The 25,856-nt window shown below is 37.4% G+C and overlaps 1 protein-coding gene and 1 non-coding gene across 3 annotated transcripts in view; both read right to left on the bottom strand.

Annotated features, from left to right (window-relative positions):
- Positions 1-1,004: 1,004 nt before the first annotated feature.
- The window catches only part of Ipo7 (importin 7), a 43,128-nt gene continuing 18,276 nt past the window's right edge, over positions 1,005-25,856 (bottom strand). For both annotated transcript variants that reach the window (XM_006978579.4, XM_076563446.1), the window contains 21 exons: positions 22,910-23,066; positions 20,414-20,503; positions 17,889-17,983; positions 17,690-17,774; positions 15,608-15,742; positions 14,820-14,919; positions 13,856-13,932; positions 13,627-13,743; positions 12,257-12,346; positions 11,695-11,860; positions 11,378-11,538; positions 10,403-10,531; positions 8,940-9,006; positions 8,736-8,861; positions 7,943-8,040; positions 6,833-6,928; positions 6,216-6,436; positions 5,923-6,128; positions 3,877-4,083; positions 3,201-3,317; positions 1,005-2,591 (listed from right to left, as the gene is read on the bottom strand). In XM_006978579.4, the coding sequence (XP_006978641.1) occupies positions 2,494-2,591; positions 3,201-3,317; positions 3,877-4,083; positions 5,923-6,128; positions 6,216-6,436; positions 6,833-6,928; positions 7,943-8,040; positions 8,736-8,861; positions 8,940-9,006; positions 10,403-10,531; positions 11,378-11,538; positions 11,695-11,860; positions 12,257-12,346; positions 13,627-13,743; positions 13,856-13,932; positions 14,820-14,919; positions 15,608-15,742; positions 17,690-17,774; positions 17,889-17,983; positions 20,414-20,503; positions 22,910-23,066 (2,638 nt within the window). In that variant the 3' untranslated portion in view covers positions 1,005-2,493. The remainder of the gene's footprint in view (positions 2,592-3,200; positions 3,318-3,876; positions 4,084-5,922; positions 6,129-6,215; positions 6,437-6,832; positions 6,929-7,942; positions 8,041-8,735; positions 8,862-8,939; positions 9,007-10,402; positions 10,532-11,377; positions 11,539-11,694; positions 11,861-12,256; positions 12,347-13,626; positions 13,744-13,855; positions 13,933-14,819; positions 14,920-15,607; positions 15,743-17,689; positions 17,775-17,888; positions 17,984-20,413; positions 20,504-22,909; positions 23,067-25,856) is intronic.
- LOC121826997 (small nucleolar RNA SNORA23) lies at positions 11,944-12,127 on the bottom strand. The gene has a single exon (XR_006069146.1). It is a non-coding gene; the product is annotated as a small nucleolar RNA SNORA23 (small nucleolar RNA).

Genomic DNA, 25,856 nt, shown 5'->3' with positions numbered 1-25,856 from the left:
AACAGGCCTTTAATACCCTACTAGGGAGGTACAGAGTTTAAAGCTAGCCTGGTCTACACAATAAGTTCCAGGAAGCAAGGGTTACATAGAGACCCTGTCTCAAACACAAAAAAAACCCACCCATATTTTTTATGATTTTGGGTGGGGGGGGAGGGAGGGGGCACAGAAGAAAGGTTCACTGTCATCTTCTAGAAACTTAAAATTTGAGGTTAAGTGTAACGGAAAAAAAATGAAAATTTAGATATGTCTGATGCATTAAAAACACCACTTGAACACTATTTAAATATAAATTCTAACATTAAATAAAATATCTATAAATGGTGATTAGATTATATCACATAAGAGACAGTAAGTTTTTTTGGTCTTGAGACAGGGTTTTTCTGTGTAGCCTTGGCTGTCCTAGTAAAAAGATCTGCTGGTCTCTGCTTCCAGAATGCTGGCTCAACAATAAATGTTTTTAAAGACGGGCCAGTACAGTTTCTTGAAACAAGAACTTCACCAAATGAGAATTTTCATTCTGTGTATGGGACTAACTAAAACCTTTATTAGATATGGTTTTCTGGTAACAATGTGAAAACTGGATCAATTCAAAGATAAGTGAAGTCTGAAAATTTAAAAAGCAGAGTAGATATTAGGGTACAAAAACATAAAGGAAGACCATAATGTTAATAATAATCAGTATCTCCCCTCTGTACACAATGTTGCATTTATATATATGTATATATATATAACTACTTCATTTTTACTTTATTGATTTTGTAGAACAGTGACAATCCCTTAAGCAACCTAGGGTATACACTTGGTGCCCAAATATGAGATGGTAGTATTAGCACACTTGATTAACAGTTTGTACCCACACATTTAGACATCGTTTTCTTTTGGCCAATATTTTAGTATTAAATTCAGAAATACATCCACTCCTTCAGAGTTAAAATAGAAAACCAAACAGTGCTAACATCAGTGGCTTGAGTATTGGTATACAAGAAAAACACAACACCAAAGGGTTTTCTTAATTATGCATTTTAAATATCAATATGTGCATTTCATTTGTACAGTTTATAAATTTTGTTTTAGACAACAGTATGTAGTTTGAATCCACTGAGATGTTGCTTTCAATTTGAAATATTGTGTATACATGTATATAAAAAATAATCCAATGTATGACTCATCTGACAGATGTTTAAGATCAATAAGGGAGTATCTTTGAACATGCATTTAGGAAGAGAGGGGAGAAGCCCACCTCGCCACCCTGTTGTCGCTGGCTTGTTTCTGCAGTGGTATCAATAGTGGTTTTTAGAGGGAACCATGTGCCTTCAGTCTACAGTTAGAATAGAGATACCATAATCAAGATGGGTAGAAGAGAGGAGGAAAGAGGGACGGGCAGATAATAATCTGAAGTACATTTTGCACTCTTTCTGGTACAGGATAAAAACAGGTCACTGGGGATAGGGATTAATTAGGAATAAATTGCAATCAGATCAAGACATAATTGCCGAATTAAGTTCTTTTAATATATTGCATATATAGATGTTTAGCCATACTCTAGATCAACTCTTTAAGAGTAGAATTTTTATATCCAATTTACATGCTTCAGATATCACCTTTGTTTGTTACATAAGGTCTTGTATCCAAATGTCCACTTGTACACTGAGAGCTTTAAGGAACAAAAAAGGACACAGAGGGAGTTGCCATTTTTAGCAGCAATGAAACATCACTAACCCCTTTTTACATACCGAATTCAAGTCACTACCAGAGGTGAGTGCACCACAAAGTCACCAGATACAAAATTGCTAGTTCATTTTTAAATTAATAATTAACCTGAAATTACCCCTGCCCCCCCCCACCCCATTACATCCCTTTTTATAAACAGCAAACAGTTTTGCTTTTATACATAGGCTAGCAGGCTTGTTTCAATATGAAAGTGCTAATTCATTTACAGATTTTAAAATCAGTTATGTAGTGCTACAATAAATGTCCAATCTACATAGGAACAATCTGATGAATGAAAATGATAGAATAAGGTTATCTGATTACCTTATCTTATTTACATATAAAGGATACCCAATGGTAAGGAAGAGACAGAAATCGGACAAATACTTAGAGGTGTAAGAATTACATCTACCTTTGAACTTTATATACTGTAAATGAGACATTTTAAATAGTCCTGTAGCCCATGCCTATTTTTTTCCTCAGAAAAAGAAAAGCTGCCTTCATGACATCCCCTCATTTCAGATTTCCACAGTGTCTCTTGAAGCTTCAGAGTCAGGATCTTACTTTCTTCAAAAAATAAAGAAAATAGCCCCCCAAGTTAACCCCTCCCCAGATCCCTCTAGTTTCTCGTCCAGTGCCAGGTTACATGATCAGCTCCCACCTCCTGGGGTTTCTGTCCATCTATTGATCAGTTAGTAGATAACATGAACCGGTTCTGGAACCACTACTAGGAGGAACACAAGCTCTTCACTACACTCACACAGCAGGAAAGAAAGTAGAAGCTCAATTCATCCCTGGTGCCGGGCCCCCAAAATTGAAAGAACTTGGCACAACTGGAGCGCTAAATTTGTATCCTCCATGTTTCTCAATCATTTTGGATTCTAGAAAACAAGGAGGTGAAACATTAATGGTCATCTGATCATCTTACTGCTTTAATAGACATATGTACTAGAGATCTTAGCCAATTTTGACTTACTGGTAAAGAAAAAAGTCCCTACACTTTACATTATGCAAATAAATAATTAAGTATTCATCTTAAAAGGGAACAAATATATCTAATTGGTGAAATGCAATTAAATCCCAAATATAAAATACACCAGAATGCTATGCTCAATTTATACTATGACTACTCAGATGGTTGATTGGATATTAACACTTACAGAAAATGGTTAGGCTATGTATCATACATAGTTGAATTTTAAAATGTATACAGAAATGTTTAAAAATAAAATATCTATGATCTTTAATAACTCAATTTTATATCTTCAACAGAATTTGTTACATTAATCTGAATTTAAGCAATTTTATTAAGGTACTACACACTGAGTGTAATCTAAAGTTATACTTAAAGACAATTCAGTGTGTATACCTCCAGCCCACATACCTTTACAGAATGTTAAATGCCTTCAATTGTAAATTAAGTCCCTCGATTATAAAGCTGTATGAAGTCATTAATTGCATCAGAGAAGAGTTATGGTTTACTAACATACCATGGGCTGCTCTTCTTTGATCAGCCAGAGTTGCTATGTCCTGTAATTGTTTTCTTTGTTCTTCATTAAGACCATGAGTCAAGGCCTGATACCATACAGGATTACGATTTTGAATAGCTGTATATGGAGGAAAAGAGGGTGAGGGGAAGAACATTAGATATGATAATAACCAATTTGAGTTCCAAGACAGAGAAACCTTGTCAACCCTCCCAAAAAAAGATTTAAGTCTCATCACTTTTTAATCAATAACCAACTTTTTAATAAATAAAAAACTTGACAGACTTCAGAAATAAAGCTAGCCTAATTCCAACAAAAGATTAAACTAGTTCCAGAATGGCCAGGGCTATAGAGAAACTTAGTCTCAAAAAACAGAAAGAACAAAACAAAAAGGTTTTAACTGTATAATTCATGAAATTTTCTGATAATGTACATCTTTCAAATTACAAATTAAATGTAAGTAATAGAAAACAGGCAGAAGCCAGACATGGTAGTACAAATGAGAGGCACGGTGGTACATATTATAGGCAGCCTGGTCTGCATAGTAAATTCCCATCTCCAAAACTCAAAGGAAGCAAATATTTTCTACTGCTTTGCCAAGTGAATCTCTTATCTAAGGCGTAGACACCAAAAGAACAGATCTATTCAATTAAATGGTTCATTTAAGAAGTTGGCTTACTTTGAAATATAGCTTTAAAGATCTGATACTCATCAACAGGGTTGTCTTCATCATCGATGATTGTGGAATAGCCTTCCAAAGCTGTTTCCTCAGCATCATCTTCTTCCCAATCTTCATCATCTCCATCTTCACCTGCTTGCTTAGCCAGAATCTCCAAATATTCCTGCCCATCATCATCAATATCGTCTTCATCACTCCCCAGTTCTTCTGCCAAGTCAGGTATTTATGACAATGAAACATTCTGTTACTCAGCAAAGTGACAATTACTTCAACACTCTTAGGTGTCTATGAAACCCAACTAAGACTCAACTGACCATAACATAATAAAACTTTTGTTTAAGATAGGGCCCCTCCACAAACTCAGCCTGGAGAGGGACTCATGGTATCATGCTCCATTTAACTGCTGAGACTGCATGTGTGTCGCAACACCTGGATCCATCTATGATCCAAATACAAGTGACAAAAGGAAGGAAAACTGCCTGATCTCCTCAAGGTGATAGACAAGAATCACTGTCCCCATGTGATATATAATCTGTTTTTCTGTTATAATCCATGTTAAAAAGGCCTGCTAAGGCCAATCCTGGTCAAGTAATCCCAACATTGGGGAATAAAAAAAAGCTGAGTTCCAGGCCAAAACAGGGTACAGAGTAAAACCTTGTCTCTAAGACAAATTACACTAAAAACAAGACAAAGAGGGGCGAGGGGGGCAGGGGCGGCAACAGAGACTAGTGAACCAATAGTAAACTTCCAGAGCTCTTTTATTTCACAGAAATAAAATACTACTTACCCAATCAAACAATCTAGAAAGCTTCAGGCAAACAAACCCCCACCCTTTCTCCTTCTTTTCAAGGAGGCTGAACTTTGTTTTGTCTTTTAATAACTGGTTTTGAGGGGCTGGAGAGATGGTTTAGTGGTTAAGAGCACTGGCCTCTTACATAGGACACAAATTCCATTCACAGCACCCAAATGGTAGCCCAGAACTGTCTGTAACTCCAATTACAGGGATTCGACATCCTCATACAGACATACATGCAAACAAAACACCAGTGTGCATAAAATAAATCATAGAAACTGGTTGTGAGCCAGACACGGTGGTACACGCCTTTAACCCCAGTACTTGGGAGGACAGAGGCAAGTGGATTTCCATGAATTCAAGACAGTCTGATCTACATAGTGAGTTCCAGGACAGGGCTCTATAGAAAGAATATGTCTCAAAAATCCAGGGGCAAAGAACTTGAGGTGATTTTTATGGTGATGGCATGATTTCTACAGATATAGCCACTTTTGGTTAGTATGCTGATCAGTGCACTGAGATTACAGGTGTCAAATTCAATTTCCATTAATAGCCTACAGTATCTTATAAGTGTTGAAGCCAATATCTACCTTAATTCTAATCTTTTTATCTAAAAAATTTCTTTCTTTTATTTTGGTTGGGCAGTGGTGGCACATGCCAAATCCCAGGACTCGGGAGGCAGAGGCAGGTGATCTCTGTGAGTTTGAGGCAGCCTGGGCTACAGAGCTAGTTCCTGGACAGAGTTCAAATCTACAGAAAAATCCTGTGTCAGGAAAAAAAAAAAAAAAGGAAAATTTCTTCTATAAGTATAAGTGTTTTGCTTTCATATGTGTAAGTATACCATGTATGTGGACCACCTGAGGATGCCAGGAGAGAGCACTGGATCTGATCTTTCTACCTCTACATTCAGAGTGGTGGGTTTATAAGGTGCTGGAATGGAATTCAGGCTTTGTGCATGTTATGCAAGCACTCTAGCAACTGAGCTACATTCTTAACTCATTTTCCTAAACTCAACACCTTTAATACTATTTGGCACTTATGGCCTTTCAAGTTTAACTCCTTGAAAAAATATGGTCTATTTAGCTAAGGCTGGCCATAAATGTGAGAACATGAGAACTGTTGTAGTCTACCAGGCACTGGGATATCAGGAGGTATTGGCCTATACCTGGCTTTTCTATAAATGAATCTGGGAGCATTTGGCTATGATCTTATGATAAAGAATTCTATGATGATTCTAAGCACAAATTCCTTACCAGTTTCATCCTCATCTTCAGCCTCATCGTCGTCGTCACTGTCATTCTCATGTTCTGCATGGCAGGCATAGGCTCTTTTTAATCCATTAAATAAAAGGATAAATGCTGGCAAAATCTGTCCTGAAACCTGATTTAAAACCTGTGGTATCTGTTCCATATCAATAAGGGCACACAAGCCCAGAACACACATCTTCCTGTCATGAAGCCTAAAATCGTAAATAAAAATGAGACTTACACTTCAGTCATAATATAAAGCAGAGTCCCTCATAAAGTTACAATTTATTATCACTTACCCCAGGAAACAGTCAACGTCATTAAGCCATTGTGTGATAAAATGATTTGTAACTGGTTCAACATTATTAGGGAAGCGAAGATTTTCTAAGGTATTAAGTAGTAGGTGTGGATTATAATACAAGGCTGCAATTGCAACTTGCAGGCACATTGTTCGGAGTTCACTTGTCTTAACCTCTCTCGTCAGTCTTTCTAAAGCCGCCTCCACGAATAATGGAATACACTGTAAAGAGAGATTACAAGATTGTAACAGCATCTTAAGTAGCTTACTATATTAACTTATTCATCACTTTAACTGAACCTCTGACCCTAAAGAGGACATCTAAAGATGACTAGTATTTAACTGTTACAGCGTTTTCATGTGAAATCTAATTTTAAAGACCAACACTGTAGCCGGGCAGTGGTGGCACACGCCTTTAATCCCAGCACTCGGGAGGCAGAGCCAGGCGGATCTTTGTGAGTTCGAGGCCAGCCTGGTCTACAGAGCAAGATCCAGGCAAGGCACAAAGCTACACTGTGAAACCCTGTCTCGAAAAACAAAAAAAACAAAAAGACCAACACTCTAAAGTCTAAAACAGAAACACTCTAAAGTCTAAAACAGAAAATCAGCAACACTCACCTGATCGATCCCACGCCCTTTGCACTGTAGAATGATGACCTCTAACAATTTTGCTGCATGACATTCTGCATCTTCTCCTGCAACTCCAGTAAGAACCTGATCGACACAATACAAATTGCAAAGGCTTTGTGAACTGTTTAAATCAGGGAAATAATTTCCCTCTACGTATTTAGATGAATAACTGCTATGTTCACCAGAAAACAGAGAGATGCTATTTGTGTGTCACAGCCTACCCTTCTGTCACCCTAGTTTGTAAGACAAAAGCACATGTCAAGAATTTTTATTCTGGACTCTAGTATATTAACAAACATTAAGTTCTCTCACAGAAGTTAAAAACTAGAAAATGCAGGCAGTGGTGCTACACGCCTTTAATCCCAGCACTCAGGAGGCAGAGCCAGGCAGATCTCTGTGAGTTCCAGGAAAGGCGCAAAGCTACACAGAAAAACCTTGTCTCAAAACAAAAGAAAACACAAAAACAACAAACAAACAAAAAAAAACCCACCACCTCAAGTGTGGTAGCACATGCCTGTAATCAAAGTCCTAGAGAGGCTGAGACAGGAGGATGAAAGCTTTTAGAATGGTCTGACACCAACACCAACACACACACTCAAAGCAAATGGCATGTAATTCTGACTAGTCTGGAATTTGCTCTATACGCCAGGGTAGCCTCTAACTCACTGTGCTGGAATTAAAGGGGTATGCCACCATACTCAGCTAAAGACCTGCAATCTCCAAGCATTCCTTTTTGTAAACATCTCTAAAGTCCGATCTTTAAAAAAAATCCTCAAGTTTAAAATATTTTGTCTATTTATCCAGAATCTTCCACATGCTAGGCAAGTGTTCTATTAATTTCCTAAAACCCAACATTTCATTCCAATTTTTGGTAAGAGCCTCAGACTTGCTATGTACCACATGATAACCTTGAACTGTCAATCCCATGCTTCAACCCACAACTGTGAGTAATCATGCCCTTCTAAGAAATAATTTTGTAACTTTTAAAATCTTTGTCTGATCAATATGTTCTGTGTTCAGCACAATCTAGGAGCATGTATTATTTATACCATTTTGTTGCAACAACCTTCTGATATCTGCTATTAGAAAAGGGCCTACCTTTTTACACATACTGTATATCATCTCAAGATACTTGGTATCAGATAGAAGCGTGTCTGTATCAACTGTTACATAGTTATGCAGAAGAGGCATCATGTCTATAGTTAAAATTAAAAAAAAAAAAAAATCAATTTGTACATCCTTTACCTTTGTTTTTCCCTCTCTGCCATACCCACAGTACAAATTCATGACAGTGATTGTGGAGAAAGAAGCAGGGTTGAAATTATCTGTAGCAAAGCATGATGGTAGTCACAAGGCTAAGATAAGATGATGCAAAGAATACATAAAACTGGTACAGGTTATATACAATGATTTAAAAGGCAGAGTCTCCTATAGCTCAGGCTCACCTCAAACTAGGTAGATAGCCAAGGATGACTTTGAACCCCTACCTACCTGCCTCTGAGTGCCACCACTATGAGCTTACTCATATTTATAATAAAAATACTTCATTTATTTCTGAAAAAAAGTTTCCTCACCAAAGGGCAAATCTAACACTATTCTGTCTCTATCACTTTAAAAAGAATTCCTTTGTATTAAACAAAAAATACATACACATACACTCATTTATATAGAATATTATTATGCATGTGTGTGCATGTGTGGTGTTAAAAGTAAACATTAACAATAATGATACAACAGACATTAATACCTATATGTCATCCTTGGGCATTGTTACTGATTAACCAATATAGCAGTTGAAGCAGGAAAATGTACAGTGTTCAATTATAAGCTATGTGGTAATCACAATGGGGGTTAAGTAACAATACATATTTTCATGGTGATTTGACTTTACCTGTAAAGTAATCAAAGCCATCTTGCTGAAATACTTCAAATACAAGGGGCAGTAACTGCCACATCTGTGGAGACACTTGTTGACATGTCAGACTATGTGCCAAAGAGAAGATCTCCTCATAGAATTCTAGAAGAGAATATCAAGTTGTCAAGAAATGCTTATTCACCTTAAATGATATAAAAATAGTAAAATCAGGTATAATACCTAAGACATGCTGTTGTAAAACGGTCCCAATTACTTGTAAGCAGATTCCTTCAAGCTGCTGGGTTATCTAAAAGTTAAAAAAATAAAAATTATAAAATGTCACATTTTTATTAAGAAAGTACTTTAAATCTGTTCTGAAACAACATATAAAATTATAAAATCTTATACTGACATTTAATGGAAAATCATTACAATGAGAAAAATAAGGAACCACTTGCTTATTAACAAAAATAACATAATGGGGAAAATACTATCACAAATATATATAAAAAGTATATATATCACAAAACTATAAAAAGAAAGCAATGTATTTTGAGCATGTGTATTACATACATAAACTCAGTCCAGACAAAACAAACTGCCTGGTTGAGCCAGGCAGTGGTGGCGCATGCCTTTAATCCCAGCACTTGGGAGGCAGAGGCAGGTGAATCTCCGTGAGTTCGAGGCCTTTGTTTATCCCCCTCTGCCATATCCACAGTACAATCACTGATGCCAAATTCATGACAGTGATTGTGGGGAAAGAAGCAGGGTTGAAATTATCTCTAGCCAACCATTGTGGTAGTCATGAGGCTAAAGTTAAGAGGACAGAATGAACATATAAAACAGAACAGGCTATGTACAATGATTTCAAAGCCTTTGTGGGGGTGCACCCAAAAAGAAAGACCTTATCTCAAAAATATCAAACAAAAAGAAGAGAACATAATCTCTGAGGGATTCAATTTCATCTATGTGAAACTGTCTGTGCTGGGGGTATAGCTGAATGGTAGAACTACCTCTTAGCATATAAGAAGCTCTGCCTTGATCCCAGCATGGGGGGGGGATTAAAAATTAAAATTGAGTTCTTATGGGAAAGAAACTCTGGTGAAAATGTTAAAATACTACGAATTTAGGTGAGTCCAGTTTTTTTCTCTTGTTTTTTATGATCTAAATAATTAAAGCTTTTAATATTCATGATTATATTCCCCTTACATTTTGAAAAGATAATAGGCAAAAAGGATGAAGATAATGATAATTTCAGAAGTATGTGTATTCAGTATCATGGTAAATGTTTTACACCTATTTGTTTAATCATACATACATTCATGCATTCATTTGTGTGCAAATGCTGTGTCCAGGGACTGAACTCAGGTCATCAGGCTTGGAGAAAAGGACCTCTCCCTGGTGAATAATCTCATCAGTCCAAAACTAACCTCCAAGTGAAATTAGTACCATGTTTTCAAAATCACCATGTGCTGGATCTAAGAAAAGTTATGAGCTACAAAAAAAATGGTAAAGCAAACAGAAGCTACTTCCAAATCACTGTGTGTGTACTCTAAAACTTAACATTTGTAAGGTACCAATCTCAACCTTACAACCAGAAGTAATTAAGTCATCAAATAAAAGCAGATAAAATGACTTGATAACATTCCATAATAACCGCATAGCATGAGTCTTTATATTTTTATGTACTATTTACTTCTTACCTCTTTGTGATCTTCAACCACACTCAGAAGGGTGTCTATTGTATTTAGAATTCCCATAGCAGTGACTGCTTTGTCATCACTTCCTTCCTCATCTGGCCCAGTCTGGATTACTTGGTTAAATGTCATCGCCTAGAATCAAGAGTATGAAATGTATTCAATGTTTTGGTTTTAAGAATGGGGGAAGAGTAAGGACACAGACACACAGAGTACCAGGCAGGCCTCAAATTTCCTGCCACAGTACTTGGGGGAATTAATTGCAGACTGACAACTATTAGGGTAATGATGCAAGGTAGAGAGTGTGCTTATCATTAATATTATTAGTGCCAAAAGGACTGAATGAACCCAAGAGTTTAGGGATAGAACCTTTCTTTGACTATGCCTAAATTCAGGTATATTAAATCGCCAGGTTCCTGATTTGCCTTTCTAAAAACATAATTTAATGTTAGAGTGTTTTGTTTTTAAGTATGTCTGTGGAAAACCTGCATGTTTGGTGCCTGCTCACACAGACCAGAAGAGGCATCATGGATGCTGTGGATCCGGAGTTGCACACAGTTCTGAGCCAACATGGAGGTGCTGGAAGTGCTTTAACCACTGAACCACCTCTCCATTTTGTAACTATACCAACTGTTCTGAGTATTCAGGAAACCCCACAGATAATGAGCCTAACACACCTAAGGGCCTACACTATGACAATACAAGGATGAATCCCAGACAGACTACATTTAGCTCTGGCAAGTTACTCAACCTTTTTCTACTTCACAATTATTCTCTATAAACAGAGGAATCATTTCAACTAGAAGCACGTGAAAAATAAATGAATTACGTATCTGTCAAGAGGTTTATACAACAGGTTACACAGTAAGTTCCATGGAATATTTGCTGCTAGGGAAAGCAAGATACCTGTGACAAACTACAGAGAGGATACAAAAAGTCAAATTAACATCTTTGTAATAGTAACAGGTTCAAAGAACATACCAGATGCTGTGTCATTTCTACAGCAATGGGAGTAACTTCTTCACTATATTCGCAGATCATTTTCTGAATTACATTTGTAAGATCATCATTTTCTGTTTCTCTTATAATATGAAGAAGAGCCTGCATTACAGGTCTGATAAATGGAGTGATGTATTCTTTAGCTGTAATAGAGCAGGGGAGGAACTTAACAAACAGGTAAACAATAAGTTGGATACAAAAAGAGAAAACACCAAGTGCTTTCATGGAGTATATTAAGTTAGTTCCTAGAATTCTGCCTTACAGTTAAATAAGGGTATTTGTACATACAAAGCACTTACCTTTTTCTTGATTGCTGATCAACACTTGTAGGGCAATGGCAGCTTCCACTTTCACAGGCATTTCTCGATCATCAATCAGACATCTTCTTGTCAACTCTAAAGCTGTTTGGAGGTTCTGATCACTTTTGAACTTCACTTCACAAAAATAGTGAAGTACCCAGCAAGCCTTTAAATACAGAGGGAAGAGTTGTATGTATGTGCCTATAAGCAGCTTGTAATAGATTTCCCAAAGATAAGCTCTTCCCAGAGTTTTGTCTGAGAATTTGGAGGCTGGCCAGTGGGAGATGTGTTCAAACACATAACACTAGACCAGTACTATGATCCCATATTACTCTTTGGCTGCACATTCTTTGTGTGGATAGCAAGATCTGAATGCAAAACACAAACAGATACTGCTACCAGACATAGATGACAACTATGCACACAGTACTACAGCAGCCAGATGAAGACGTACAGAAAAAGAAGTCTTAACAAAGACACACATTTTCAAGCCAAACATTTTCAGTCATTCCTTAAAGGACATTTAAATAAATAAATGGAATAATACAATTTTAAAACTTACTCTTGCTCTCATGTAGCCTAGCTCACTGCTGAAGAGAGGAAATACATGATTCTGCAACATGTATTCCATTTGATCTTTGTAGATCTTTTTCTGTGAATATAAAAAAAAATTTCTAAAAAGTTGTCTAAACACAAATTGTCAAGTTGCAAATAAACATGATAATGTTAAAAGGGACTAATAAAGAGACATTTATTCTAATCCGTTTAATCTCATGAAGCTGTCATATGCTACTGACGTTAAAATGTTACAGACATTTTGTGTATCGTTTTTGGTTTTCCAAACATGAGCAATTTAGGTTCTGAGATATATGCAAAATGAAAATATACACCCTACACAAACTTGTAAAAGAATGTTCTTAGCAGCAGGGTTCAGAATAGAAGAAGAAACATAGATCATATATATCAGCTGAAACATGAACAAATGCAGTATTAACAATTCAGTTCAGTATTTGGTACTGAGGAATAAGCATAGCCACGTGCTAGATGAGAAACCTTTAAAACATTACACTAAATCCAAAGACAGTCAAAAAGGACATGCAACCCTCAGTTTGTGTGAAAGGTCCAAAATAAATTCATAGATAAAGGTAAGTGCAGGACTGGGAGGTTTGGCATGAAATAGGGGGAGACTTCTATTTTAGAGACAGTCTTTTTTTCTTTTCGTTTTATTGTTTACTTTTTTTTAACAGGGTCTTAGAACTTTGTAGACTTTGCTTTGTAGACTAGGCTGGTCTTCAACTCACAAACTTCTGCCTGCCTCTGTTTCCCAAGTGCTGTGATTAAAAGCAAGACAGGATTTCAATTTTGTGGTGATGAAAATGTCTTGAAATGAGATGGATGCAGTACTGTGAATACATTAATAACCACTCAGTTACACTCTCTTAGAATTTTCTATTATATTTCTTATTTATTGTCTGTGTGTGTTTGCCACAGTGCTATGTGGACATCAGAGGACAACTTGCAGTAATTCTCTCCTACTATGTGAGACCCGAGAATTAAACTCAAGTCAGGTTTGGTGGCTTACCAGCTGTAGTTATATACTTTAAATAGAGGAACTACATGGTATACATATCACACCTCAGGGAAAAACAAAAAACAAAACAAAACAAAACAACAACCAAGCTATTAATTTAGGGGCTGGCAAGATGGCTCAGCAGTTAAAAGCATTCACTGCTCTTCCAGATAATCAGAGTTCACTTCTCATAACCCACATCAGCCGTTCACAACAACCTGTAACTCTAGCTTCAAGTTATCTAACAATGTCTTCTGACCTCTGCAGGTAGGTACTGCACACATGTGTTACACACATTACATGCAATATATATAATTAAAAATATTTATTAACTACACATGCTCTCTCACACGAAGGAATACCTTTAGAAGTATTTCAGCTAAAGAGCCAATCATATGTAAGGCTCCATCTTTTTTACGAGGATCAGCATTTGGTTCAGTAAGAATCTGGTAGCAAAATCCCATAGTCTTTTGCAGTACCTGAAGAGACAAGAAATACAGTTCTTGAAGAACACACGATTAACACTGAAAAAAGAGCATATTTGAAGAAATTTAAAATAATAAAGCAAATGTTATCTATGTGATAACTCACCTCTTTCCTTTTACTACAGGCTGTAAACAAAAGTGTCTGGGCAGCGGTAGTAGGAGAAATGAAGTCTTCAAACACATCTAGAGAATAAATGTAAAATGAAAATTTAGAGAAAATGATAGTTTTTGCTTTGTTTTGCAATAATGTAATTACTATCCCAGGTTGGCCTTGAACTCCTTATCCTCCTGCCTCTAACTTCCAAATAAAAGGATTATAGACATGGAATATGGTGCCTGGTTTACTAATTTCCTTTGGAAAATATTTCATATTCCTAATTTACAAATTATGTTCTGTAAAAAACAAAGTCTTTGAGTCCGTTGTGGTGATGCAAACTTGTAATTCCAGCACTGAAGAGGCTGACACAGGAGAATCTTGAGTTAAAGTTAGCCACACAAGGGTGGCATATGCCTTTTAATCCCAGCACTAAGGAGGCAAAGGCAGATGAGCTGGAAGCCAGCCTGGACTACCTACAGTTCCAGGATGATAAGGCATTATACAGAGAAACCCTTGTCTCAAAAACCACACCCAATCAAACAAAACCTATAATGGTGCTATAATGAATGAATAGGCCTAAAAGGACACACAAGACATAAATTATATACTTTATGAAGCTTAGGCTGGCTGCACACAACCTCTATAATCTTAAATATTTTTTTTCTAAATGTAAAAATTTTTATTTAAAAAAAATTTGATTATATTCACTTATTTATGTGTGAGTAGATGGGGAGGTAGGTATGTTGTGGTCTCAAGAGGACAATCTCCTATGTGAGTTCTGAGGTCATAAGGCTTGGCAGCAAGCACCTTACCCATCTTTGTTGACCTTGTTTTATTTTTGAGATACTGTCTTACATAGTTGAAGCTGCCTCAGAATTTTCATGCAGCTCAGGATAACCTTCCATTTTCCTTCCTAGTTTTAGGATGACAGGCCTGCACCACCATACCCAGAAAGTAAGGTAAACTTTCTTACCAAACTTCATGCGTATATATTCGTAAGGGTCTTCTTGCCAGAGTTCCTCATCAGCATCTGTATAGCACATCAATGGAAAAATAACATCTTGGATAATGCCCTGCAATTTAAAAGTTAAGAAAGTAACAGTCTTCAGCTTTCAATTTTAACCTGTCCAATCTCCTTTAAGTAGCAAAACAAAATGAATATAAAATGATAGCAAACACCATTAATTTATTTAATACATTTTACACCAACATCCAAGCTGTATATCCACTTATAACGATTACATACTAAGACACATGTATACATAGGTAGAACAGCTGTGCAGAGCCTGACCAGCACTACAGGGCCTAGGCTCAATCTCTAGCACCCTAAAACATGAAGAAACAAGGGAAGTAAAGACAAGCAAATTCTAGAACTCTGGAAGTTAATAAATTATCAAAATAACAACATGATGAAAATTGGCCCTTGCTCAGTTCAAATCACAAAACAAAAATATTACTTACAATCTAATGGTTAGAGCTTAAATATTAGCTGGAAGTTTGGGTTTTAGACTAAAATGTAGCTGGATATTCATAAAATACCTCTCATTACTTTATCAAAGTGTTCTCTTCTTTTTCTGCTGCACTATCCAAACAATCACCAGAACTAGACTAAGTTTCAAAACCCAAAAATTATTCAACCTTTATTGCAATTAATGTATTTTATTACAACTGCTAACAAAAACAAAACAAAACAAAAGAAAAAAAAAAAAAACACCAATCAATCAATAAAACAAAAAAGCCATCCCGAGAGAAAATTATTACTTGTATATGAGGCTTCAGGTTCTTCCAAGTAAGAGCATGGGAAACCCCTTGATTAATATAATTTAATGTCTGCTGTAAAACTCGAGGAGCCATATATTGTTTCTCCTTGTACTGATATAACACTTTCAATAAAACCTTTAAAAAAAGAAAAAGCACAATCAAAAACAAAATTCAGATAAATTTTAACCATTACAAGCTAATAAAAACACATCCATTACAAGCTAATAAAAACACATGCCTATACATCGCCACAAAATAAAAAAACATACTCCTTTAAAAAAGACATTTTAGAACTTGTGGAGAACTACATTTATTTCCAAGGCATTTAAAATAATAAATGGTATAATGACATGGCTCTGGGGAAAGACTTGCCACCAAACCTGAATTATAACCTGGAACTCACTGGATTCTGGCAAGTTGTCCTCTGGCTTCCACACGCATCCAATGAAATGCACACTCATATACACATGTACATGCAAAACAAGTATTTTAAATGCAATAAAATGATAAACCAAAGAAAGACTGTGTCAAACTCAACTCAAGGCAGTTTCTGCTTGGTGTTGTTGGCCATCAATTTCATTCTATCTCTGATATTTGTTCTTTGACTTACAAGTCTCACTGTGAGAACACTGTGCTCTGTCCCTGACTCTTTTAATTGGGATCTCCAGCTAACTGTCATGAACAAGACTTCCTAAGACAGTTTCGGCTGGATATCTTCAATTTGTTAATGTTTCCCCCTCCTTTCCCTTATCCACAATTAGGGAAATTCATTCATTCAAGACTAAAAACAGGCTGGGTGGTGGTAGTGCACACCTTTAATTCTAGCACTACAGGACAGACAGAACTATTACAGAGAAATTCTGTCTTGAAAAATTGAAATCTAAACAAATAAAACTACAAAAAACACCCAAACCCTGAAAATATGGCTATCATACATCATTTCATAGAAGAGTACAAAATAATCAAACTCCTCAGGCCAAAAATGTTTAACAACTGCCAGAAGGTTCAAAAACAGTCTTCTAGAAGAAAAGAAAACAAAGATCAACTTTCAGCCAAACAAATCATGACAAACCTGTAAATCCCAACACTAATGAGATGAGGGAAAGGTTAGAATTTTCAAAAGCATTTTTAAAGTAGGGCTGGAGAGATGGCTCATCGGTTAAGAAAGAGCATGACTGCACTTCCAGAGGACCGACGTTCAATTACCAGCACCCATAGGACAGCTCACAACTGTCTGTAACTCCAGCTCTAGGGCACCCTCACACATACATACATGCAGGCAAAACACCAAAGCACATAAAATATAATAAATTGAAAAGTAGGGTTGGAGTCAGGCTCAGTGCCACACACATCTGGTCTCGTACTCCAGAGACAGAACCAAGTGAATTTAAGCCAGCTTAGGCTACACAGAAAGACTGCATTAAAAAAAAAACAGAGGCTGGTGGTGGTGGTGGTGGTGGTGGTGCACCCTTTTATCCCAGCACTCAGGAGGCAAAGGCAGGCAGATCTCTTGGAGGCCAGACTAGTCTACAGAATAGTTCAGGGCAATTAGGGCTATACAGAGAAATCTTGTCTTCAAAAACAACAAACAAAAAAAATCTCACCAACCACCAACCAAATAAATGTGGGACTGGAGAGACAACAGTGGTTAAAAGCACCATCTGCTCACCCGAGCACTCACATATTGCCACACAACCAACTGTAACTCTAGTTCTAGGGGATCTGACACTCTCTTCAAGCTCCTAAGACAGTGGTTCTCAACTTTCCTAATGCTGGGACCCTGAAATTTTACCCAGGTTGTGGTGACCCCCAGGCATAAAATTATTTTCATTCCTACTTATAACTATAATTTTGCTACTATTATGGATTATAATGCAAACATCTGATATTCAAACCCTGTGAAAGGGTTATTATAAACCCAAAGGGTCGCAACCCACAGGTTGAGAACTTATGCTCTGAGGGCACCAGGCATGTACAAGTGGTGCACAGATGCATGCCAAACACCCATGAACATAAAATGAATCTTTAAAGCAACTCAAACGAAAGTGCCACATCTCTATTTAAAGAAATGTTAAAACTTACTTGCTGGACACCAACAGCAAATGCCTTCAGAAAAACTTCAGCAAATTCATTATACTCCTTAGAAACATTCCCAGGGCTTCCATATCTGCATGAACATGAATGTGCACATTATTTCTTTATAATGCGTTACATCTATATTCATAATAGCAAGAGCTTGAAGAAAATAAATTTAAATTACAATGTATGGACAAGGGCATACCTTTCAAAAAGTCTTGCTAAAATATGTAAGGCCCACTTCTTACATTTCCACCAGGGTAATTCTGGTCTATCATCTTCTTCAACTTGAAGTGTTTCCTATAAAGAGACATTTATTTAATAATACTGACAGACTATAATATAGAAAGAACTGTATCAGGTAAGAATAGACTCAATCATAAAAGTAAAGAACCTAAGCATTCAAAATTAAAGTAATAACATAATCATTAAAAGAATCAGCTGGGGGGACTGGAGAGATGGCATAGAGATTGAGAGCACTGGCTATTCTTCCAGAGGTCCTGAGTTCAATTCCTGGCAACCACATGGTGGCTCACAACCATCTAAAATACACAGAGACAGAACACAGTATACATAATAAAAGAATGAGTTGGACTTAAGATATCCCTGACATTTTTAAGTTTACAAGTGAAACACAGAACTGAAACCTTCATACACGGCCACTGAGAACAATGCCAAATCAGGTGAAAGTCAATTTGGAAGGTACTACTACTAAAGTCAAACATGTATCTACTCTCGGATCCAGCTTTATACTTTAGTATTTATTCAGGAATGAATACATGTGACAGAAAATACCCATTCATAAACCCTTTCAAGTGACTATAATACTCAAAGCACACCACTTGGGTATCGCCATCAACATGTACCACATCATAAGCTATGACACTATGTGAATACAAAAGGTATTGCATGGCAGTAAAAATATACAAATCACAACCAAACATGAACAAATATCCTAAACATATTAAAAAAAAAAGAAACTACAAACAAGATTACTTCTATTAGTTCAAAACACACAAAATCTACTATGTAAGAAATGAGAATGGGCCGGGCAGTGGTGGCACACGCCTTTCATCCCAGCACTCAGGAGGCAGAGGCAGGTGGATCTCTGAGTTTGAGGCCGGCGGATCTCTGAGTTTGAGGCCAGCCTGGTCTACAGAGTGAGATCCAGGAAAGGCGCAAAGCTACACAGAGAATCCCTGTCTCGAAAAACCAAAAAAAGAAAGAAAAGAAAAAAAGAGAGAAAAGAAATGAGAATGGGAGATGGAGATATGGCTCAGTACTTGATAGCACTTGTTCTACTGTGACAAATTGAGTTCGAATCCCAGCAACCTCTTCTGGCCCCCAAAGGCACCTTCACGCACACAGGTGCAAACATTAACAGACACTAAAAAGGGCCAGGAATGATGGTACATGTCTTTAATCCCAGCACTCAAGTGGCAGAGAGGTAAGTGGATCTCTGAGAGTTCAAAGCTGGCCTGGTCTACACAGTGAGTTCTAGGACAGCCAGTGTAACAGAGAAACCTTGTCTTGAAAAATAAAAACGAAAACAAACAAAAAAAGGGTAACAACGATGACAGAGATAACAAAAACTGGACAGAAAATACACAAACCATACCACTCTATTAACCTATTGAAAGGTTCAGCTATAACCTGTTAATGGATATAAATTATAACACAAAAGATGCACAATATATATGTGAAACATATATATCTTATACTTAATATACACAGAAAAACATACACCAAGCTAGTATCCTAAGTAGGAAAAATTTGTGCACTTCTTCAATCACTTAATTAAAAACAAAAAAACAAAAAACTGAAAATACTAAAAGAAGAGTAAATGAGGTTGAATTTGTGCTTAGGATACTGAGTTCTATGCCTAGCACTTGGAAAAAACAAAATTAAACAAAATAACAAGAATGTGATCTCATCCATCCCATTCATAATAGTATTACTGTCATAATAATATACCCACCCATGTAGAAGTTAACTCAAGACTTTTATAGTTAATGTGCATAAATACTTAAAAGTCGGGGCTGGAGAGATGGCTCAGAGGTTAAGAGCATCGACTGGTCTTCCAGAGATCCTGAGTTCAATTCCCAGCACCCACATGGTGGCTCACAACCATCTGTAATGAGACCTGGCGCCCTCTTCTGTGCACATAAATAAATTAAAAAAAAAAATACTTAAAAGTCACGAGGTATTTAACAGTCTACTTATGCCCACCTGCTAGAGAAAATAAGATTAGAAATATTATAATAAGAAATATGCCGGGTGGCGGTGGCGCACGCCTTTAATCCTAGCACTCGGGAGGCAGAGGCAGGCAGATCTCTGTGAGTTCTGAGGACAGCCTTGTCTAAAGAACTAGTTCCAAGACAGCCTGGACTACAAAAAGAAACCCTGTCTTGAACCCCTCCCCCACAAAAAAAAAAAAAAAAAACGAGAGAATGGAAATGAGGTGGAAGTACTAGCATGAAATATACATACAAGCAGCTTATTTTTCTAGAAGTAATCCTTTGAGCACAAATGGAAACCGAAGAGCTGGCTATGGTGGTGCACACCCTTAATCCTGACACCTGGGAGGCAGCGGCAGGTGTTGGAAGGGAATGAGGTGGAAGGCAGTCTGGTCTACAGAGTGAGTTCCAGAACAACCAGGACTACACAGAAAAACCCTATTGAGAGAGAACGAGAACACACATAGGAGAGAATGACCACATAAGAACTTACATTAGGTACATCCCTATTCACAACAGTCTTCAAAATTTCCACCCATTCTGTCAGGTTCTGTTGGTTTATCAGCTCCAGGGGTAGTGTATACTAAAAACAAACAAACAAACAAACACACCAAAAATTAGTATTTTTAAAGTCCTAAGGGAATCCCATTTCCTTTTACTCTACAATACCTACCAAAGGTAGTTCATTCAATCCCCATTTCTACATTAGTACACGGACGAATTTCCTTAGTGAACAATAGCATTTGCTAGGGGCATTCTTACTTTGCTCAACTTACTAGGAACACATCTTGTTCTTATCTTGATGGAGAGTTACCACAGATTCCTAGTGAACATGTTTTTGTCAAGTTAAAGGAATTCCCGAGTAAAGATCCTAACATTTATTTCCCCCTTTCTCTATTGTATGTATGCTTGCATGTATTCATTCATGTATTTATTTTGCAGGGCTAGGGATCAAAGCTAAGGCCACAGGTATGCTAGGCAAACACTCTTATCACTCTTATTTCCCCAGCCTTGTTCTCTTTTTAAAAAGGAGGAATTGCTTAATACATTTTAATGGATGCAAGCTGGGCGGTGGAGGCGCATGTCTTTGATCCCAGCACTCGGGAGGCAGAGGCAGGCGGACCTCTGTGAGTTCAAGGCCAGCCTGGTCTACAGAGTAAGTTCCAGGACAGGCTACAAAGCTTCCAGAACAGGCTACAAAGCTACACGGAGAAATCCTGTCTCAAAAAACAAAAACAAAAATTTATTGGATGCTTTACTAGGTATCTGGAAATATAAATCATGGAATTTAGGATTTCTGTTAATATCGAGACAGGGTCTCATGATGTATTGCTGTTGACCTGAAAGTTCGCATGTGTTCCAGGAAAGCCCCAAAACTCTGGCAAACCACTTAAAGTGCTGGCATTACAGGTATGCACTACCATGCCTGGTCATCCAATTCAAGATTAGGACATCCACTTACATAACTCAGGTGATAATAACTTTGGTATCAAGAAGTTTTACCAAGAATCAAACCCTGAATTCAATTCCAGCAGCATACAAACTGGGCATAGTTGTACACAGTATGTTGGCCAGGATGATCTCAAAATCCCCAAGCTCAACAATTCTCCTGTGTGTACCAACACACCCCACTGCATACTTAAATGACTAAGAAAATTTCACTAATTTTAGCAGGGAGTGGTGATGTGTATTCATAATCCCAGGTATCAAAGAGGTTGAGGCCAGTAGATCACTTGAACCTCTTAAGTTCAAGACTATCTTGGGCTCCAGGGTTAAACCTCCATCTTGAGAACAAAAAATTAGTCATACTGGACAGCTATGAAAATTCTAACATTTACATAGTCAGATCTATGAGAATTACTAATATGCTTGTTTAGGCTTTTGACTTGTAATACTGGCAACTTACCTTTTCCTAAGAGATAGCTCCTCACAATGTAACATAGGCTGGCTTCAAAGGTGCTTCTACCTCCTGAATGTTGGTATCCAGGCACAATCAATTTCTTTTTACTTAATTTTTCTCTAAGACAAGGTCTTCTGCTGTGCTATCCAGACAAGACTACAATATACCATATAGCCCAGGCTAGCTTCAAACTCATGATTCTCCTGTCTTAGCACCCAGGAGCAGGATTAGAGGCACACACCACCATATCCAGGTTAGACTGTCAAATATAATTATTAACATGAATGATAAAATTCTTTTTTAATGTGGTAAATGACAATCAGTGTTTATATATGCTCCTTAGAGGTAGGCACAATGGTACATGCATCTAATCCCAGCACTCAGGAAGCAGAGGGAGGAGGACTAAAGCATTTAAGCCAGCCTGGGCTACATGAGAACCTGTTTCAGAAAGTAAAAAATTAGGCTGGAGTCAGGTAATAACCCTTGCATTTAAAAAGAACTAAAACAGCCGGGTGGTAGTGGCACACGCCTTTAATCAATGCCAGCACTCTGGAGGCAGAGCCAGGCGGATCTCTGTGAGTTCCAGGAAAAGCGCAAAGCTACACAGAAAAACCCTGTCTCAGAAAAAAACAAAACAAAACAAAAAAACAAAAACAAAAAAAAAAGAACTAAAACAAGCCCACAACCACTGTCATTATATATAAGCAGCACTAATTATACTATTATTTTTTTAAAAAGAAAAGGACATGAAGGTATGAGAGAATATGTTGGGGGGAATCAAGGGAAGTAGGAAAAGATATGATCAAGATACACTGTATACACGTATGTATGAATATATAAAAAAAAAAAATTTTTAAATTAAGAACTAAAAACACCCTGTTAACAAAAAAAAGTACCCCGGGCTTGTGAGATGGCTTAGTAGGTAAAGGTGCCTGCTGTCAAGCCTGAGTTCAATCCCAGATCATGAATGGTGGAAAAAGAGTCGACTCCCAAGTTATCTTCTGACCCGCACAAGTATGCCATGGCATACACTAAGCCCCTCCCCTCCGCCACACAAATAAATGTAATAAACATTAAAAAAAATAGTACCTGAACAAGAGCATAAAAGATCTTGAATATCTGCTTTTGGATGAGGACAGACTGGTCCGACTGATCAGAGAGCAGCTGGATAAAGCGGTCCTTCAGAACTGGCAGGAAGTGCTGCATTGCCGCCACCAATGGACTTCGCTCTTCGGGTTTCTTATACCTATGGGTAGGAATACAAACTAATTCTGTAAGAATGTACCTCCGTAACTGAAACATACACATATCTGCCTGCTTTCTTTCACAAGTACTATTTCTAACCAATCTGAGGACACTTAGGAAAAGAAAAGCCTGTTTAGGAAAACAAAACCCATGCCCAGTATCGGAAAGATACTTTAAAAGGTAAAGGCAGGTGCTCACTTCCAGAGTATACACAGTAAATGAAATGATGCAAAGACAAGCTGGCAAGCCTCCTGTTTAATGAGAGCAGACTTGTGAAGCATCCCATCATTCCATATTTAAGGGCAGGAGACAGGATAGGTTTTCTTAAAAGTTGGATTCCTGGGCTGAATGTGTTGGTTCACACTCTTAATCCCAGCAGTAGGAACCAGAGGTAAGTAGATATCGGTGTTCTAGACCAGTAGTGGCTACAAAATGAGACCCTGGGTTTTGTTGTTGTTAGACCAAAAAAATCCCAGCTAGGCACAGTAGTACAATTCTGTAATCCTAGCATGAAAGGCCAAGGTAGAAGGATGTTACAGCTAACCTGGGCCACATCAAGAGACCTTGTCTGAACAGCAAAAAGACCTGGAATCATTTATCTTACAGAGTTTCATGATAACCAAAGTAAACTGTCAAGAATAGAAAAAGTACCAAGAAGACTGAAGAGATGACTCAGCCCATAAAATGCTTGCTGTGTAAGCATAAGGACCTGACTTGATCACATTAAAGTCCAGGTGCAAAGCTATAGAAATGGCTCAGCAGTTAAGAGCACCTAATGCTTTTGCAGAGGACCAGGGTTCAATTCCCAACACCCAAATGGTGACTCAACTGCCTGTAACTCCAGTTCCAGGGGATCTGATGCCTTCCCCTGACCTCTGTGGGCTGTTGTACATATGGTGCACACACATAGACCCAGGCATACACATACCCATAAAAATTAAATAAAAAAATTCTAGGTGCAAAACATGCACTAGTGCAATTATTAGGGAAGTGTAGATAGGAAGATCACTGCATCTTTTCCAGCTAGTCAGTCCAGATGAGTTAGCAATCTCCTATCTTTATTAAAAACTAAGGTAGCAGGGACATAAAATAGTTCAGCAGATAAGGGTGCTGTAATGACCTGAGTTCAATTTTTGGAACCCATGTGGAAAGAAAAATAACTTCTACAAGTTCTCCTATGACCTACACATGCATACTGGTATGCACATGCTTAAAAAATATATAAAACAAACAAACCAGGCCATGGTGACATGCCTTTAATCCAGCACTCAGGAGGCAGAGGCAGAGGATTTCAAGAGGTGAGTTCAAGGCTAGCCTGGTCTACAGAGTGAGTTCCAGGACAGCCAGGGCTACACAGAGAAATCGTTGTCTTGAAAAACCTAAAAGGAAAAGGGGACTTGCTGTGCAGGCCTAACTACCGGAACCCATGGTGGGAGGAGGAAAGAACAGACTAGTGAAAGTTGTCCTCAGATAACCACAGGTGCTCCATCAACGTGCACATACATATCACACACACTTAAATCTTTTTAAAAGATTATCATGCTGTGGGATGTCTTTCTGTATGCTGTGAATATGTGATTGGTTGATAAATAAAGCCGTTTGACCTATGGCAGGGCAGGATGAAGCCAGGCAGGAAAATCCAAAGAAGATAGTAAAAGAAGAAAGAACAGTATATACAATCTCTTTCTAAAAAAGAAAAGGGCTAGTATAAATAAGATAGGATAAAAGGTTAGATTATTGAATCACGTTTAAAGAGCAACAACTTATTTGAAATGTTTTACATTGCTACGGATTTTAGTTTATTGATACAATTTTAAAGTTAATTTTGCCATACTGTATGTATATTTCTATTCTTGTTTAAGGTATTATGTTTGAAATTGAAATATATAATTAAGAAACATGGGGCTGGAGAAATGGCTCAGGGGTTAAGAGCACCTACTGCTCTTCCAGAGGACTCGGGTTCAATTCCCAGCACCCACATGGCAGCTAACAACTGTCTATAATTCCAAAATCTGACACCCTCACACAGATGTACAAGCAGGCAAAATGCCAATGCACATAAAATAAAAATAAATTATTTTTTTAAAAAAAGGAATACAGATTAATAGTCATCTAGGATAAACTTATAGGCATGTTAGTTAAGTTTTTTAGGTCAATAAAGGTATATTTCAACTAGGTAGGTAATCTTCAAACACTTCAAAGACTTACAGAATATGGCATTTAAAATGTTTGAAAAACTTAGACTTTTCTGGACAGTGAGACATGTCTGTTCCTGGTAGCACCATTTACTTCAAAGAGAAAGATGGGCATCAAAGACACTCTATATGGAGTTTATCTTCTTGGTACAAAATGGCCATTTGGACAAGAAACTGCTCCTGCCTGGACTACTTGACAGTATATTGTACAAACTGGACATGCAGGACCCATAGGAAGTTGACTACTGAACTTTGCAAGGCTCTTGAGATGGTCCTTCAGGTTCCTGCTTTTCAGAAGAAACTGCCAGACATTCTACAGGACATAGAGAAGCGACTAAGAAACTGTAGGCCTATAGTCTGAAGATGGATGCCCCTACGTTACAGAGGAACTTTGGGTGACTGTCCAGGCAGGCGGTTGTCTCTGTTATTCAAGAGTTTTGGAAGTTGCTCACAATACTCTTCCTGTTTACTTAGGTAATATAATATCCTTCAGGGGGTCTTTGATGTAGTTAAAGACTTTAGACTCACAATTATAGAATGAGAGATATTTTCTTTAATTTTGCCAAATACAAATAGACTAGATATTGTAACTATAA

This window comes from Peromyscus maniculatus, chromosome 1 (assembly GCF_049852395.1).
Source record: "Peromyscus maniculatus bairdii isolate BWxNUB_F1_BW_parent chromosome 1, HU_Pman_BW_mat_3.1, whole genome shotgun sequence".
NCBI classification, from domain to species: domain Eukaryota; kingdom Metazoa; phylum Chordata; class Mammalia; order Rodentia; family Cricetidae; genus Peromyscus; species Peromyscus maniculatus.
Note: the sequence above shows the minus strand (reverse complement) of the source record. Positions and strands in the feature narration are given on the sequence as shown.